The sequence below is a fragment of the Balearica regulorum genome, chromosome 4, assembly GCF_011004875.1.
Source record: "Balearica regulorum gibbericeps isolate bBalReg1 chromosome 4, bBalReg1.pri, whole genome shotgun sequence".
Taxonomy (NCBI): Eukaryota; Metazoa; Chordata; class Aves; order Gruiformes; family Gruidae; genus Balearica; species Balearica regulorum.
In genome coordinates, this window is record NC_046187.1 from 80,991,875 (window position 1) to 81,010,819 (window position 18,945).

General features: G+C 47.8%; 1 protein-coding gene across 5 annotated transcripts in view; it reads left to right on the forward strand.

Annotated features, from left to right (window-relative positions):
- The window catches only part of EXOC6B (exocyst complex component 6B), a 307,042-nt gene that overhangs the window by 207,603 nt on the left and 80,494 nt on the right, over positions 1-18,945 (forward strand). For all 5 annotated transcript variants that reach the window (XM_075752860.1, XM_075752862.1, XM_075752864.1 and 2 more), the window contains one exon: positions 11,528-11,669. In XM_075752860.1, the coding sequence (XP_075608975.1) occupies positions 11,528-11,669 (142 nt within the window). The remainder of the gene's footprint in view (positions 1-11,527; positions 11,670-18,945) is intronic.

An 18,945-nucleotide genomic window follows, 5' to 3' on the forward strand; every position in this document is an offset into this window, starting at 1 on the left:
AGCCCGTGGACATGGGGACCAGGAGAGACCCTCGCTCCACGTTAGGAGGCACAAGGAGGACTGAGAAAAATTAGGGCTACTTCACGCTTCTTGTGTGCGTATGAAGAGACCCATTAAATGCAGGTTATTTATGGGTTTAATTCCTTTGCAGGCGGAGGTGCCTCCGGGGTTGGAGCACCACGATTTTCCCTTGACGCCTCTTGTTACGGGGTCTTGGTGACTTGTTCAGAGGTGAATGATCTCTGTGGAGACCCACGTGGTGAGCACGGGAGGAGGAGAACATTGAGGAGCATCAAGCCCGTGCCTTGTCCAAGCCCACCCAGCAGGTCCACGGGTCACCGTCCTCTCCCAAGGGTTGCAGTGAATCTACAGCACCGTCCTTTCTCGGTCTGCTGCTCGTGTTTCCTTGCAGTATTTGCATTTAAATGTCAAAAAATAACAATTTAGTGCTGGGGAAGAAGCTGCCAAACTGCCACCGTGGCAAGTCAAAAGCCCCAGGTTTGTACGATCCGGTAACCGGTGCAATTCGCTTTAGGGTTCCCTCCTGCTGCCGGGGGTGTTGAGCCATGCCGTGGAGATACCCTCGGTGGGGAGGACAAGCGGTTTGAGCTGTGGGGACGTGCTCTGCCCACGTATTTTGGGTTTTGCCTGGGTTTTGGTAGCTGTTCCCATGCTGGCCCCTGCACCTCCCTGGCTCGGGATGCCGTTTCTCGGCGCGAGATGCCGACGCGGGCATTTGCAGCGCAGCTCGTTAACAGCGCGAAGTATTAAAGAGAGCAGGTAGATGGGGCTTGTTTAGCTTTTATTGTTTAAAAAAAGAGGGTCACGTGAGGAAAGCGGAAGGCAGCAGATTTGGAGTGGGAGGTTGATGCCACGGGCTGAACCTCCAGCCTGGTGGGAGGGTTGGGGTCAGATGGTTACGTGATTAACGAGAGCGTCTGCCGTTCAATCAAGTGGCTAACGAGGATAAAGCAGATAATTCCTAGCGTTTCTCAAAGCATAATGCTGTTGTACGCCTGACCCGGCCTGCCAGGAGTGTTTTCCCACCCGTGTCCAGTGTGAAGGTCCTTGCACAGATCTCTGAAGCATCTCAGGAGACCGGAGAGCAGCTGGGTGCTCCAACGCAGGCAGTGCTCATTTCGGGTGCGCCAGGCTCTGCGCACAACTGTTTCCATGCTAGAGACTTTTAAAAAGCACTAAATTAAAAATATCCTGCCATGCGTTTGGATGGTATGCAAGGAAAAAGACGCGGCTCTTGGAATCCTCTGTTTTCTTGATGGTTTTTGCATATGTCCATATAAAAAAAACCCAAAAAAACCAAACCCCTTGCGGCTTCCCAGCTTTGCTGCAAACTACGGAGCGTCTACGAAAAGCCCTCTGCCCGGTTGTGTGTTTGTGTGCCTCCGTAACGCTTGAGAGACACTGTCCCGTGCTCAGCCGCAACAGCTGCGTCCCGAGGTACTTCCCTTCGCCACCCCCTGCCCTTCCTTCTATTTATTGATTTTCCTATTTAAAAAAAAAAAAAAAAAAAAAAGTAGATGTCGCTTGTTGACTCTTGACAGCCCAGTCAAAGCGAGGGGAAAATCTTGGGTTCCTGTGCATGCTTTTATCCTGGATCCTCTTATATCCTGGATCCCACGATTATATGTGGTTACAAAATCCCTGAGTTGTGCTTTTGCTCTTGGATGTATTTGCTCCTGCTTGTAAGCAAATAGATGCAATTCGTAGTCCCGAGACCCCTTGATGCCTGTGTAGGAAAAACCTTGCCACTGAGCTGCTTACTCCACAAATTAAGTGTCATTTGGTGACAAACCAAAGAAAAATTAGAATAAAATAACATTATAAAAAAAAAAAAAAAGAAAAGCCAAGCACTTTCAGCTCTGCCCGCGGGAGCTGGTTGCGACCGTCACCCCCTGATGTGATCAGTGCTGTGCTGCTCTGTGCTGGAGCCTTGAGTCTCCCACCAGCTTCAGCCAAAATAGCCTCCAGCTGTTGACCTTGGGCATCTTCGACGCAGCCAAACTGTTACGGTTTTTCCTCTTTTATTGGAATGTGAGGGGTTTTGCATTGGGCTGCAGCGGTCGATGTAACTGGCTGGTTTATTTTTTGTGTGGTGAGGATAATTGCTGTATTTGCCTTTTTTCCCCTTTTTTTATTTGTCTGGTTGCCTCTAAGCTTCTGTTGGGAGTTCAGCTTTGCCATGTGTTTGTCTCGCTGCCGTTTCTGTGACAGCCTGTTTTCCCTTTAATGCTCAAAATAGAATGTAAGTGGTCAATGTTTACTTCTGCAAATGACACCCCGTTGATTTTTTTAAATACCTCTGGAAGACAGCCACTTAAACATGGGCTTGCGCTCAGCTTTCGCATGATTTTGAAAGCAATCCCGCTTCGGTCAGAGGATGGTGGCCTTCCAGGTTGGTTGGAGCAACTGCTCTTTTCGCTCTTCAGATGCCGTCCGCTTTCCAGGTGAGTGGGTCTCTGCAAGAGACAAATTTCACTCGAAATTGTATTAGTTGGCACTGCTTTAAGGTGTTGCTCCTAAGAGGATCGCTATGGTGAACCTGAGATATTTCAGTGGTGGAAAGCTGTCTCTGGAACCAAACTATTCCATGATAGGGATGGTCGAAGTCATGGGAGGATCAAAATCCCGGTTTCACTCAGAAAAGGGTACAGCAGTACCTCGGTGGTGATGATCTGTTTAAATCTGGTGATTTGCTAATGGCGACGAAGCTCCTTCCATAGGTGACTACAACCTGCCCTGCTCCCAGCCCAAGTGGTCAGGCGTAGAGGGAAGGGGAGCAATGCCTGCAGCTCGCCCTGCGCAGAGCATCGGTCCTCCTCCTAAAGCAGAAACTGTGGTTCATCGGGTCACTTCTGGCATGGCAGATCCTGGGGAGAAGGAGGCCTTTCTTACTCCTGGTAGACCAGGGCATAGATGCCTGTCCCGTTCACTGCGAGTAGCAGGATGGATTTTGTGGCTGTTGACAGGAAGGCGACGCCACTGACCATTCCAGTAGGTCCCTGCTGTGCAATCAATCAGAAATGCCTTCCTCAAACATATGTACAGTCGTTGCTTCTCCTTTCCTAAGTTTTGGGCATCAGGATACCTTTAACTTCGTGACTGCCAAGTAATGTGAAGACCTGATGGGTGTCCCAGGCTGAGGAGCATCGCTTTCCCCAACAGGCATTGCTCTGTGCTCAGGAGCTCTGGCTCACAAGCATTGCTCATCACCACCTTTTGTTGACCAGAAGGTTTCTTCTTCTTTTCCTTGGCAAATTTCGAAACCACGTCAACTTGTAGCTTGGTGCCAGTCGCCTTTTGCCAAGCTCATAAGTCAACACACTGGCTTCAGTGTTTAGTCCTGGGATGACTTCACAGAGCCAGAGATCAAATACGGAAACCAATAAGCGACCGTTAATATTCACACATCAGTCACCTCTCATGTCCCACACAGGTCACGTCTCACACAAAGTGACGGGGCTCGGCCCATAGCACATTCCCTGCTGGAAACCAGGAACCGGTCCGCTCTCGTCCTCTTCCCATAACGCCAGCAATTTTGGGAGGAAAAGATGATTTCTTCTTCTTAATAAGGGTTCTTCAAAGCCAAGTAAATAGAATTGATAATTAAGAGTTGCTCTCTTGATACCTGATCTGAAGCTAATACTCGTAGGGATGGGTTTGATTTTCTGGGATGTGTGGTGGTGTCTGACCATATAGGACTTAACGAATCTAATTGTCTCCTGGTCAAAGACACTGCATTGATTCTCCTTTTATATTAAACATAAAACTTCTTGAAAAATTAACTTTTCTTTTTGCTAGTTGGTATTGTTCCCAGTGATTTGATGCTCGTGCTGTTGTATTTTAATTCCATATGGTTGCTTCCCTTCCTATGCCTTAATCTGGGCTTGGTTTAGCTGTGGTATCCTGCAGTTCTCCAGATCAGCATCTTCTGTCTTTTAAACACTGGGGCAGATGTTTTCTCTGCACTTCCATCAAACTCCTCAGTGCTTCAAGGCCACTAAAAAAAGGGACATCAATTTAGGAGCTCCCCTGCCATTCTCTCTCCATTGGGTCCATGTGATCCCATCCTGCGGGTCTGTAGGTACGAGCTTTGGTTTTGGACTATGTTCCCTGTGCCGTTGCTTCTCCATACCATCAGAAACGAACTCATAGAGGGTGGTACGGCTAAGCTGGTCACTGATTCCAGCTGAGCTCCTGCTTTCGGAGGGAGCATCTTTGGAGAGCACCCTGCTCAGGCTGGGCATTGCTGCACCAGCCTGCGGGCTTGGCCAACGCACAGCGGGATGCCTCTTCTTGACCATCTGTTTTGCTTGGGGCTCTCACATGTTACTCCTGGACCTCTTCATCCTGGATACACTCACTTTTATTCGCAGGATGCTGGGTGCAGATCCACAGCTTTTTTTTTAAAATAATAAAAAAACCCAAACAAACAAACAAAAAGCCAATCAAGCAAACAAAAAAACCCACCCAAAACCCAGCAAAAACCCAACCAAAAACCCCCACAAAACCCACTTTGTCAAATTGAAAATGGATTTCTGGACGATTAACGAGTTTTTTCAGTAAACCTTTTAAAACGAGCAGAATGCTCATTGTACATTTGTTTTCACTGTTTGGGAAGTGTTAATGTATCTGGGTAATGGTTTGGGGGTTTTGCCATCTTCGGTGACTGCAGAACAATTGGGGTTTTTTTAAAGGCAATTAAAAAATGCCTCGGGGTGGTATTAAGAACCTGGCAAATCAGGATGGCACAGGCAAGCCAAGCAATATTCCTCTTAGGACTTAGCAGAGCTGATTTTGCCCACGGTTTAGTGAGATGTGGGGCTCCGGTGCTACTGGCAGCAAGGACAGTCCAGAGGCAGCTGGGGCAGGAGGAGATCACCCTGGGGGTCTGCAGGGTCTGAAGTCTTCATCCGTGCCTACACAGAAAGTATCCGCTGCGGTTATTCTCGGATTTATGTTGCCAAACAATTGCTCATTATTACAGCATCACTTTTCCATCTTCTGCAAAATATTTCACCAATATTGCATCATGAATTGGAAAAGTCAGCAAAGTCAGTGCTGGAATTATTGGGACAAGTTGTGGTGTTTATAGAAGAACAGACATTTAATATTGAGGAATTCCTATTTTTTGGCCCACTTTTCTGTTGTGTGAAGTCCATGGATTTGCACATCTTAGTATACTGAGTCATATCAATCCCATGCTTGTTACAGATTGAAAAAGAAATTCTGTTGTTAGCAAAAAATAAAAATAATTGGAAGTTCTGAGACCATCTGAAACCTGTCAGGCTTTGTTTTTCATGGAAATGTTGCATTAATTCTGCAGTGAGATGGTGGAAGTGTGCTCAGTGCTACAATAGGACTTTTGTTTGCATTTCAGTGACCACATTGCGCCTGATTTTGGCCGAGCAAAAAGCAGGAGGCACCGGCAGGTTCCTCCTCGACAAAGCCAAAGGTGCTCCTGCAGGGTGGTGGGATTGGGACCCTTTGGTCAACCTGCTCGGGTCTCTTCTGGGACCCTCTGGTCGGTGGCTGGTGCCTGCTCTGGCAGCGGTAGGTGTGTGCCGAGGAGCCCCCTCTTTCCCCGCCGCGAGGTGGGTAGTGGCAGCGTGTTCCTGATTGCACGTTAAGATTAATGGGTATTTATTTTAACAACCATTCCGTTTCAGTAGCTTTTAATGAGTCCTTTGATAGCAAGTTCCTTAATTAACAAGGCAGCCTTTGAGCGTTTCCTTTCCCTAATTGTTAACATATTTGCTATTTTCAAACAAATGTGCTACCGTGAGCAGTGCTGGCTCCGTAGCCTCCGTGCTGACCTTCCCCACGGTGGCTGCCTGTCCTCCTGGGAACCTGGAGGTTTCCATCTGCCACCCAAGGATGAAATACAGATGAAAAGAGATGATTTCATGGCTGATCTCCTGAAGTGTGTTTGACCTGATGAGGTCCATGGGGAGTAGCCCGTGGTGATGTGATCCGGTAGGTGCCCCTTGGTTGTGTCTTTGGGAGAGCTTCAGAGGTTTGCCTCTGCCCTTTGACCGGTTGGCATGGCCATAAGGAACCTCTTTAGGTTCTGCCTGTGTGCCCAGAGGAAGCCTTGGTGGGACAGGGAGAGCAGCATCACCTTGAGAGGTGTCTTGGAAACCCAACTGCAGGCCCCAACTGCAAAGAGGTTGCATCAGAGACCGTAGACAGAGGGATTCATCGCCAGAAATACGGTTACAAACTGATCTGAGCCTCAAATCAAAACCCCAAGGCTTTTCCTCTGATAATACGCTCAGAATTGCACTATTTCACTGAAGCTGGAGCTCGGTGGAGGTGGCTGGGGAGGCACTTGGGCATCTTGGCCATTGAGCTCTGTCAGCTTTCACCCGTGACCCCCGTTCTCCCTGAATCAAATCTAGTTCACTTTTAATGAGGTTTGCAAAGGTCTTGAATAAACGAGAGATAGTATAGAGGTGTTCCTGGAATTGCTTCATGAGATTTTAAGCTCTTCAGTTTTCTGTCAAGTTGGTAAATGAGCTATTGGTGACTTTTAAGGTGTTTGTTTTCCCCCTTCTCTGCAGACAGCTCAGGTCATGGTTGCATTCCTCCTCCTTTGCCTTCCTCTCCAAATCTCATCTTGCCTTTTAGATAAGCTGTTCCTGAGCTGGAGGGACCGCAGCATTCAGGCAGGTAAAGCGTTTCTGAAATACAGGCAGGGAGCAAGCAGGATCAGGACGTAACCCTGCGATTTCTCGGGGCGCTGGCACGGGGAGAGCCTTTGGGAGTGCCACCGGTTCCACCACGCGCTTGCAAAAATCATCAGGGTAATTAGCGTGTGGTCTGAGCCGTCCCTGCTGAGCACGGCGGCTCCTCTGAACTGCGGGGTTTTCTAGGAGCAGCGACGTCTAGGGATGACATCTCGGAGGCATCCAGCTCCGTCTCCATGCCAAGGCACATGTCCCGACACCGCTGCCATGGGTGGTGCAGTTAATGATTTCGGGAGAGGGGGTGAGGCTGGTGGAAAACACGTCCATCACAGACTCAGTGCCCCGGGGCGAGCAGAGGCTCTTCCTCCCAGCACTGCGGGAAAGCTGAAAAATGAACTGGGGAGAAAAAAAAATGAAAATAACACTATGCAGCGAACCTGTATGGTAAATAAATGCCAAAGACCCAAGATGGGCACGTTGGGGGGTGAGGATGTACTTGCTATCTGCCAGCGTGCAGCCCAAACCATCCCAAGTGTGAATGCAAACAGCCGTCTTCCCCTGCAGCAGCAGCTTATTAGTAGTGATATATCAGTGTCCTGGTGCTGGTTTTTCTCCTGTCAACAGCAGCTGCTTATCAAGCAGATATTACACTGTATTTCTGGGGAAATAGTCTAAAATTGATGTTTGTAAGGCATTGCTGACCATAAGGAGCTGCTGTAAGTGGGGATCTGTTGCACTGAATGTAGGGGTGAGGCAGAAAAGGCTTAGGTTGAGTCTTATTTATAAAGTTAAGTTCAGTCTTATTTATAAGGCTAGGTTCAGTCTTATTTATAAGGGTGAAAAACATAAATTCTGGAAGGATTTTAAATCCTGGTGCCCAGGGAGTAAGATTCTGGTCATCCCTGCTGGTACCTTCTTTTCTGTAGCCAGACATTTAGCACAGTGATTTAAACCCCTGTGGCATCTCCAAGCCCTCTAATAGTAAATACAAGGAAAAATGGATTAACGCTTAAAAGGCGGAAAAAACCACCTCTATATGCTTTTGTCTTTCATCCACTAACATTGGATCTAAACTGTCAGGCATCTGTATGTTCCTAAATCTGAGATGAAAGACTGAATCTTTCTTAAAGCAGAATGTTTTTTAGGTGTTTAACCCTTAAGAATAATGGAAATAAAAGGTCGGGTTCTCAGCTGCCACGAGACCATTCGGCTTCAGAGTTTTCAAAGACACAGTGCACATTTGCACCTGAAAAAAGTTTTGGGCTTGGCCAAATCCTGTGTGAAAAAGGAAGGAGGAGGGAAGGCTGAGTTAGAAGCTGCTCCTGGGCTTGTTGGTTGGATCCCCTTGACCATCTCTGCAACAAGCTGCAGTAGAAAATATTCACAAAGAATGTCCTAAAGTACCACTTACACACTGCTTTCACGGCAAAGACTCGGCAGAGTTGTTGTGCTGTCAAGCCCTGATGATTAAATTACTTTTTCCATCCCGTCTTCCTCGTATTTGGCTTATTGACTTGACATTTCATCTCAATTATTTGCTCTTCCTCGCGCTCCCCCGCTGTCGCTTGTCATTCCTCTTTACTCGGCCAAGTCAGGCTGGCCGGAGGAACTCCTGCACCGGGGCAGGCGTGTTAGGTCACCCTTTAGGTGCCTCCACCTGTGCTGATCTGACCCTTGTTGATGTGCAAGAAGGTTGTTCCTCTTCAATTTTTGTCAACCTGGCAGAAAACCTTCCTGGGGGTTTTCCTTTTTACTTCACCTGGAGATGAACATCTCCAAGGCTTCTCCAAGGGCTGCAGCCCTCTCTGCAAACTCCTGCTGATGTACGAGCGTGGGCTACTCATTGGGATTTTCTCAAGCTCTTCCAAGAAGAGTAAGGAGCCCTGTCCCCCATGCTAGCATGGGTGGGGGTCCCAGGGCATAGCTGCAGAGCTTTGCTTTCTCATCCTCTGCTTCCATCTGGGTCTTCTGCTCAATAACACGTCAAAACTACTCGGTCATAGCAAAAACTCAAGTGCCTGTTGGAAGTAATGAAGAAAAATCGCAGTCGGGTAGCGGCGCGCTTCCCACCGCGGCTGGGGATGAGGAATTGGCACGAGTGGTGTTTTAAATAACCAAATGTGTCGGAAGGGCACAAGTAAATGATGAAAAGCAAAAAGAAACCCTGGAGCTGCGCAAAACTTTATGGTTGCCATGCTTCATCTTAATTTTAGTGAAGGTGTTTGTTTGGAGGTGAGTAATGAACGCTCCTGGAGCCTGGGAACGGCAGTGAGCAGCGGAGATGAAGTACCCTGCCCTGTAATGCATGGGTCTGCTCTTTTTTTTTTTAAATAAAAAATGATTTTTTTTCCCTCCTGCTGAAGATGAATGTCTCCTGAAGATCTAAGACAACTTTGCAGAGCTGGTGAAAATACTTCCCAGCACATGCATCAACCATTTGCTCATCTCTCCGTGCCACGGTAATGAAACTTGTGAAACTTAGCTTGAAACACCGCATAAACCCTCACTTTAATCCCAGTTTAAACACAATTTGTAAAGTGCTTGTAAAAAATCTGCGAGATCTCCTAAGCCACTCCTTGTTTGCAAGAAAGCGTGTTAAATGCTTTTGTGTGCGTTTGAAAACATAATCTCCTGCTGAAGCTGTTTTCATGGTAGCACCATTATCCAGAAATATTATGGTGGGGTCGCACAGGCAGGATCGTTCTGTGCAGCATCGGCCGATGGGTTTGGGTGAGTCGGTGCTCTTGTGCTGAAGGATTTCCCCATTTTTATGGGTTTAGTGTATGTTGCAGAGCTGTGCAAATCTTATCTGCCAAATCTTATCTTCCCAAATCTTGTCTGCTGCGAATTTTGGATGGCACGCAGCAGTACTTAAGGAATGGGGGAAATCTTTTGAGCATTTGGAAATGAGGGAGAAATTTGGATAGGTTGAAAAACAAAATTTCTCCCACATGTTCAGTGCCCCTAAATGATGCTTGGCTTTAGTTCACCAAGAGTGTGGGACCTGGGACCTGGGACACCCCTGTGGGGCAGTGTAAAAATTCAGTGAGAATAAAAGAAACGTTAGCTTTATAAGCACCGTGTGCGTGAGATGGTCTCAGGTTGTTCGATGGCCTTAGGACTGCTCTAGTTTTCCTTTTATGCTTCTGGTCAGTCAACTTTTCTGAAGCACGTGTGTAAATGCAGAGTCCACTCCCTGCTTGATCCTGAGCCTGGTCCTCAGGAGGACCGGGCTCCTATGAGGCAGAGCATCTGTGTTGGTCTTCTCCTCCTCTGTCTCCTGTTGGCATCTCAAGAGGATCAAGAATCTGTAGGTCTTTATGGAGGATCTCAGTTCTTTGTGTCCATGCTCATCAGCTTCCCTCTCTCCTGATGGTGGCTTTCCTGGTAGTTGATGCTCTAGCCAGGTCAGAGCATGGGAACTCGAACTTGGTGACCTGCCTGTGGCCTTTTGCAGGAGATGGAGCTTTCTGAGCACCCATCTCCCTTTCTCCTGTTCCACAGCCCATCCTTACCCCCACCATCATCCCTTAATACTAGTCTTCGCTGAACATCGTAAATCCTCTGAGGCATCCTAGGCTTCCTTCCTGACAGCTCAGTTCTGTCGGTGCAGGGGATTCACCCGTAATTTGAAAATTAGCCAGTTCAAATTCCACAGTTGAAAAACATAAGGATGCCAATTAAATCGTCCGTTGTGATTACTCTTCTCCTGCCTTGCAGTTGTTTCTTGGTCGGAAACCAGAAGGCTTGTGTAGGGTAACTCCTCTTGCTACAAACTACTCACACGATTTATAGCTGGAGATCTCAACTGTTCTTCAAAAGTGAAACATAACCATGGTGGCTCAGAGAAAATGTGTTAAAAATAAATATTTACTGACAATGTTCTCAATTTCCTTAATAGCTGAAACTCATAACGGGTCATGTTTTCGTTATAGATAGGAGCATCTCAAGGGATTTAAGTAGTTTCTCTCTGCATGGCAGCCTCGACCGTAGCCTGCTCGCTGTAGACCCCATTTAATTGCCACGAATTAGGGATGGCTTGGGAGAAGGCATGCACTGATAACCGCGTTCCCCACGGTACAAGCAGGCGCAGGATGCGTCCGGGTACCTGAGGTCATTCCTCACCACCCAGACCTGGGGAACAACTCTGTCCATGTAAACACAGCTGACTTCTTCAGTCACCTCCTTGCCTTGATACTTCCTTCTCCTCAGTCCCGGTTGGCACCCGGAAGGTGCCGTGTGGTGGTGGAAGTGGGCTGAAGAGCATCAACATGACAAAGCCACCATTTGCATAATGGTGTGGCTCCAGTTCTCTGCTCCCTGGTTGCCAAGGCTAAACCTTGGACTAAGAGCTTCTGCTCTTGGAAAGGGATTTTGAAATTCCTGTCTTCAAATATATCTAGACCCTGGTTTAGTTGTAGGCTGGAGTTTGGAATTGTCATCAGCACTATTTTGACCTATCAACAAGGTTGCTTCAGGCAATCTATGTAGGGTGTTGAATAAAATAGGGTATGTTGTCTTGCCCACATTAGGACATGATAATGAGAGATACTTAGAGCTCTGAACATCCCAAGGTTCTCCTGGGTTTGAGCTGCTCCCAGGCACTCTGCACCTGACAAGGTCTAATCCTGCTAGTAGCAATGCAAAGTCCTAGAAGGTGATTCCCTTGGAAGATGGTGGTTGCGAGACTGAGCACTACGTGAAGGTCCCGCAGGAGATAGGACACATTAAAGAGGCTGGACTGGCCAGTCTTGGTCTAAAGAAGTTCCTCTTGCATTTTGTGCTCAATGGCCTTAATAAGTCTTGCTTTTCTCTTGCAGGGCAAGGTGGCGCAGACGGCTTGCATGTCGGCGTGCAAACACCTCTCCACCTCGCTGATGCAGCTGCTGCTGGAAGCCGAAGTGCGGCAGCTGACGCTGGGCGCCTTGCAGCAGTTCAACCTGGACGTGGAGGAGTGTGAACGTAAGATGCAGAGTCATCTCATTTTCCATGTCTTGCTTTGCCTGTTTGTGTGCTGGGACTCGAGCCAGGGCTTTTAGTGATGCCAAGTATTTGGGACTGGTGAACGCCTGAAGACCTCACTGGTGCTGTCCACGATGACACTTGGCAATATCTTCAGGACAAAAGAAGCCCAGCAAATTCTAAGAGATCAAAGCTTTACTCTTCTTTTTTCTCTTTAATGCTGCCTTGATGCTTTCCAGACCATCCCTGCTTTTGGAGATGGAGTATTTTAAAAATAGGAGGGATTAGAGTGGGTAAAACATGAGGAGGGCTAACAAAAATCAGTTTATTTATGACTGCTTCTGAAAACAATAACTGGCTTATGTTCTGAAGAAGTTCTGGTCCTCTCCTGACCTCAGCTGTTTGTCTTCTCTATCGGCTGCAGGGAATTTTTTCTCAAAGCGAACCCTTTTTGCGAAATTACTATTATGGAAAAGAGATGTCTTGTGACAAAATAACTCCATCTATTCCGAGGTGTGTGTGGAGCATCGCAGGTGCCAGCACCATGGCTTCGCTCTCAACCCCCCTCGTTTCGCTTCATCTACCTTACACCTGAATGAGCTCTGAAATCCTGAGGTTTCCCTCAAGTTCCTTGTTACCCTGCTCAACTGCTCAACAGAAGGGTTAAAAAATATAGCACAAAACCGACAAAACGCTTGCTTTCTACCTATTTTTAGAATTAAGCTAAAGCAAGGTGAACACACTTCCGCGCAGGAGCCTCCCTCCATCGTGTAGGGTGGGGATTTATTATTGGGATTAACACTGGGATGGATTAGCGACCGTGGCTATGGAAAACACAGGGCTTGACAGGGTTGATAAAGAGATCAGGAAATCTTTTCATTCCAGAGAGGATAAAATATTTTGGGGAAAGTTTTTTCCCAAGTACCCAACTTTTTGGCTTTCTCGGTTGAGGTGGAGATTGGGATGTATCTTGTTTAGAACATGATAAACCTCTCTGCTGCAAAGTCTTCTGAAATATTCTTTGGCCCATTAAATCCCACAGCAGAATAGTCCCTGGCCTCAGTGCGAGTGGTATCGGAGCCTAAATAGCGCTGACTTTGCTTTTCCTAGCGCTGATAACTCAATGAAATCATTTGTGTGGGTGTCGTCATCATCTGGCACAGAACACTGTCAAGAGATTCTTCTACCCTTTCGAAAACATTTTGCTGATCGTGTTTTAGTTCAGCTCCACCCATCAGTAACGAGATTAAATTTGTTTTTGAGAAAGATCACCCGGTAAGATTTTTGGTGTTTGTAGGGAGTATATCTTATTTTTTTCACGTCCTTTTGCTAATTTCCAGCACTCTTCTGTGTAACCTGGGAGAAGGATCCCTGCTTAATGAATCACATCCAAAATGTGCAGCTATATCGTATGTCCTAATGCAAGCAATACCTTATTTTTCTTTCAGAAGCGCCTTCAGCCCTAAATTCTGGCTAATTTGTGTCCCATCAGTGTGTCGGGGCTGCGCCGGCAGCAGCTGTGTTCCCAGTCGGTGTCCGCAGAGGCACAGGCGATGTTGCTGAGAATAATAAGAAGCATTTATCATTGATAATAGTTTCCTTCTTTTTCTTTTGGCTGCAAACAGACTCGTCACCCCGCAGTTTTCCGCCCCATCGGTAACGCGGGTCACTAAGCAGCATCTCTTCCCTAAAAGCCCCCGATGCTAAGTAAAACGGATGACATTTAATATCGGGTTTAAAAGCATGATTCCTTAAATTCCAATTGCTTTGCGAGACAAAACCAGGAGCACTCAGACATTCAAGAGCAGGTGACGCCAACCTGAGCAGCAAGGCGGGCGATCCGCTCCCCCCAGCCCCGGCCCGAGATGCCGTCTCGGGTTGGGGAATGGAGACGGATGCCGGTGCTGTAACCTTCCTATCCATCACTGTCAGCCCCCGGAGCGGCAGACCCAGAGAAAATCTTTTTCTTCCTTTTCGGCAGCAAAATATGCGTTTCCTCGTCCCTGCGGGTTTGTCGGATGGTTTTGCTAACACCGGGAATAATTTTAGTTCTATTTTTGAGAAGCAGTGCATCAGGATTTTAATTTTAGGAAAAGGCAATCCCAAGAGTGAACTGATGTATTCAGGAAATATCTTTGAATTTGCAAGGGGTTGGTTTGGGGTTTCTTTTGGGTTTTTATCTTTTACCTGAAAGTGCAGGTGCAAGTCTCAGCATCCTTATTATACCAGTTGCACATTTGACTTCACGTCTCTGCCTCCAGCCCTCTTCTTCTCCCCAGACCCCCAATCCTTACGTAGTTTAGCAGCTTTATTGTGCACTTATCATATTAAAATAGGATTTTATAGCTGTTTGGAGCACTTCCAGGGAGTTCTGTGATGTGGGAACGGGGCTTCAGCGTTTCAATCCCAGAGTTTATTAGGCTTTTGTTTAAGTCTCTGGTGAATGCCAAAGGAATAAGCTGGTTAAGAGAGTGGTGAGGCAAATTAATGAAAGGACTTAGTCGTATATTAGGCATGGTTTGAAGGTGGTGCAGATAATTTGCTCTATATTAGAGTAGTTATAATACACATTACAAGAAGATGGGTTTATATACACAATAGATGACAACTGTAGAGGTGAAAAAGATGGTGGCTTAGGCTGAAAACAAAAAAACCCAGTAAATTAATTCTCCAGACGTATGGTTTCGTAAAATATTTCCCGATTTATAAATAATTTGCTGTCCTGTCAGCATAAGAAGGGAATGAATGGCTGCATGAACCATTGCATCAGGCTGCGGTTTGGCACCAGGTAGGCGCAAGCCCAGACGGTGCTGGGGAGAAGCACGGGGTCGCGATGGGACCCCTCACCTGCACTGTAAATCCCCCCTCCCTCGAAACGTGCTTGTTTTACATGTTCAAAGCACTGAGTATACAGTTTATTAATTTTATGACCTTCAGAAAGAAAGCTTTCGGAGGACTGTGGAGAAATAGTAAATTAAATAAACATTAAGAGCCAAATCTTGCATGTTTTGGTTGTATGAATAGTCCCGTATACATCAGCAGCATTTTTGGTGTGAAAGAGGCAAGAAAGAGTGGAGCTGCAAGGTTGTAAAAATCCTTTTAGGTTGCCTGTGATGTGAGAAACCTGGGAAAAATGCGAGCTATTTGCCGGTGGCATTATCCCCCCGGTGAGACCGCGGTGCTGGAGCCTCCGGCTGGACAAAGCCCTCGGAGAGACGTAAGGCACCGGTCCTGCCTGTCGCGGGGGATGTCCTCTGTTTTTTTTTTTTTCCCCAGCAAAAAGCTGTTTTCCGAGATGTGCGTTAGGGGTTTGAAACTCTTTCGGGGCAGATTTACAGCGATGTGTGTGCGTGGATGGCAGGGCTGATGTCCAGGGAAGGGCAAAAGTCATTTTTAAAAGGTCCGTTGCTGGGCAGGTATTAGTTGTAACTCTTCTTCTTATTGCTTGGCGTTACAAAGCTCTTTTTTTGTGCATTCGAGAGAGATTGTCTCTCCTCCTTTTTAAACCTGAAGTGAAATAAGGCATAGAGGTTAAATGACTTGCCCAGAAAGACACAGTAGGACACGTCTAATTATGTCTCAATTTAGGAGTGAGTTCTGGCTCCAGCCCAACGAGACAACTTGAAAAGTGGGGGGGGGGGGGGGAAACAACTCTGGAGAGGGGATAAAAAAACCCCTAACACAAATATTTATGTGAACTTGTAAATAGAGGAGGTGATGCTTTCTCTCAGAAGAGGCATTTGCTTTTTAAAATGGGTTTGCTGTCTTCCAGAATCCGTCTGTAACCCAAGAGTTAACAGCACGTGCAACGTGATTTTTGTAATTGCTACGTGCTTTGCAACCCAGTTCCCTGCTCTGCTCTTTTTTGAACCTCCTGGTGCTGGTGTGTGTGTATATATATATATATTTTATTTTTTTTCCATATCTCCTGTACCTCAGAGGTAGTGGGAATCAAATGTAGCAACCCAGATTTGGAGATTATGACTGAAAAAAGCAAAAAGAAAGGGGGCTGCTCTTACTCCTACAAAAGTGTTTCCCATCTACGTAACCGGTTCCAGCAGTGGTTGAGGCAGATTGTTTTTACAATACTTAGATCATAAAATAAGCAGTTCCATAATCTCTAAAGTCTTTTAACTGCTGCTTTATGAGAAATTAAAAGCACCATAAAAATTATATTTAAAATTTCATTAAACTCCCAATTTTCAGTCAGCCCACTCCTGGGGGCAGTCAATAAGAAACACAGATGTCTCCTCCGGTTTGAGGAATCCTCCAGCCCAACACTCGAGCGTGCCAAAATGTTCCGATAACGGGTCCCGGCGCAGCCGTTCACCACCTCTTTTTTGGCCGCGTTATCTGGCTCCGAGGACTTTCTCACTCGGAAATCCCGTTATTCGTGTAAGACGCTGGGGTTTGCCCACCACGCCGGAGAAGTCCTCTCCCTGGAGCGCAGGCTGCAGGGTTGGCGCCGTGCGAACTGCCGCCTGATGTTCTTCCACCCTGCAACCCATCGGGGATTAGCGTGGGTGGTGCTAGAGGTGAGCACGGCAGTTTTGAGGGCAAACTCCCCGATTTTAGGATATTGCATTGTGTGCTTGCTGGTCTCCATCCTGCCACAACGCACCAGCAGAAGCTCATGTTTTGGGGGGGAAAAGGGGACATTGCAATCAATAGAGGGGAAGGTTTGAACAGATCACATCTGGAGAGGAATCTCCACACCACTGATGCTGATCTCTTGATGCACCTCGAGTACTACGGTCAGTTTTGGGACACTGAGGTGCTGGAGCGTGTCCAGAGAAGGGCAACCAAGTGGTGCAGGGTCTGGAGCACAAGTCTGATGAGGAGCAGCTGAGGGACCTGGGGTTGTTTAGCCTGGAGAAGGCTGAGGACAGACCTGATGGCTCTCTACAACTACCTGAAAGGAGGGTGTAGCCAGGTGGGGGTTGGTCTCTTCTCCCAAGTAACAAGTGATAGGACAAGAGGAAACGGCCTCCAGTTGTGCCAGGGGAGGTTTAGATTGGATATCAGGGAAAATTTCTTCACCCAAAGGGTTGTCAGTCCCTGGAACAGGCTGCCCAGGGAAGTGGTGGAGTCCCCATCCCTGGAGGGATTTAAAACACACATAGATGTGGTGCTCAGGGACATGGTTTAGTGGTGGACCTGGCAGTGTGAGGTTAACAGTTGGACTTGGTGATCTTAAAGGTCTTTTCCAACCTAAACGATTCTATGATTCTTCAGATCCTGCAGTATCTGATAGCTTTTTATTATATTGGTGGCTCACAACCTCAGTCAAGTGCCTCTCTGTGCCACTCAGGTGTATGGTTAAAAAGAAGACATACGTTTAAAAGAAATTAAAGCTGCAGGTCCCCCTGAGACACAGGGCTCGTACGAAGGTTTCTGTTACCGCAGCTGGTCGTGGTTCTGTGCTGGCTGAGTTGGTGGTAACCGTGGGCGTGTGAGCTCCTTCCCCGTGGTGAGAGCCAGGGAGGAGGACCTGTATGAGCCCATGAGGAAGGACAAAGCTACATCGTGTGTGTCCTGGGTCATGATGGTGCTTTCGCAGCGCGTGTGATGGTGCCGTGCGTGGCTGTGCTTCGGATGGTTGGTGGAACCCCTTATGCTGCAATATGGGAGGTGTAGAAGTTTGCAGACTGGGATGACGGTGGTCGATGATGGTACGTGGATGGCAGAAGCTGCTGATGGAGGAGCAGGGAGGAGGTATGCCAGGTAGCGGGTTAGCTTGCCACCTGCTTTTTCAGTGCCTGAAGGCGGTGTCATCTAAGGCAGGGGTTTCCAACCTCTGAGTCAGAGCCAAGCCTCGCTCGGAAAATTGGCCATCTTCCCCCCGTGCTGGCTCTGGCGCTTGCCGTGCCCTGGGACACTCGCTGCAGCACTGCTCCTTCACCGCGGGCTGGGACTGCCGTTCCTCTGCCTCCCGCTGCTGGGAGAGCCGAGATGAAGCCTCGCAGAGGTCTCTGCGCTCCACGGCTCACTCTGGGATGCTCTGCTCCATGGCAAGGCTGCTTCCCTTCCTCGCAGCACGCTCGGATACTCCTCCTCCTTCAGCATCCCTGTTTTCCCTCCTGGTGACTTTTCTTGCCTAAATTTCAGCTCATCGCAGCACTTGATAACACTTTGTTGTGCACATCAGGAATGAACACGGCTCCTTCCCTTGCGTTTCCTCTGAAGGGCTGGCTTCAGGTCAGGCATCGGCACCGCAGCCTGGAACATCACACCTGGAGCGGGGCTGGGCAGCAAAAACCCAGCAATTCTGGCAAAGACACGCTGAGCTTGGAGAGCGTGCGGGTGCATTTAGTGTACGGGCACGACTGAACCGGATCATGGATTTTGGGAGCTTAGAAAACTGCTGCCTGTTGATTCAAGTGCCATTAGTGTCCTAGACTGCCCCAAACATAAGGTTGAGCACAGTTTGCCTGAGCTGCCTGCATGGATGGCTTGAAAGAACACCTTTTCATCATGGAGCAAGCAGATCCTGATGCTGTACCAGCACGTAGTTCAGCTCACCCCTGGGATCTTGCAGATCCTCTGGTTGTCCCGTTCTTTGCCCAGGCCTGCGTGTTGTTCACGGTGCCGGTGACCTGAGCCGTTCCCTCGAGGACGAGAGGAGCGGATCGCTTCCTTCCCACCTCTTCACCTGTCAAAACTCAACTCTCATTGGGAAACAAAACTTTGCATTTCCTGCTGTTAAAATGGAGTGGGGTGATTTGTATTGACAGCAGAGCTGCCTTCCAAGCGCTGCTGGACGTGCTTTCTGGAATTGGAAGGGTAAATTATTGGTGCACCGAGTGACAGAGGGCATGGGAGCCTCTGGTCCACAACTGTGCTGCTTTCCTACACTTAGATTTATCCTCCCTTACTTCTCCCTGAATTTGTTCCCCTGGGCGTATCATTGATTTATTTGGTGCTGCCTTCATTTCCCTCAGCTGACCTTTCTGAGAGGTTGCAAAGTACTCGCCGTGGCAAGGAAGGTGATGCCTGGTGAATTGGTGTGTGTAAATATGCACGGAGGGGAAGGGGATGACTCCCCATCAGTGAGGAGTCAGAAAACGCGCCCTCTTTGTTTAGATGCTCATGGGAAGCGTTTGGACAATGCTGTCTACTCTAGCACAGTACTTAAGTGGTCTTTGCAAGTCTGTCTTGAGCAAATCCTGGGAGTTTGCATGACGCCACAGAGAAATGGACTTATCTCCAGCCATTTTCCTTTGCCCCTGCACTGAGACTCCTGCTTGCTTCTGCCATCTCTAACCATCACCAGATT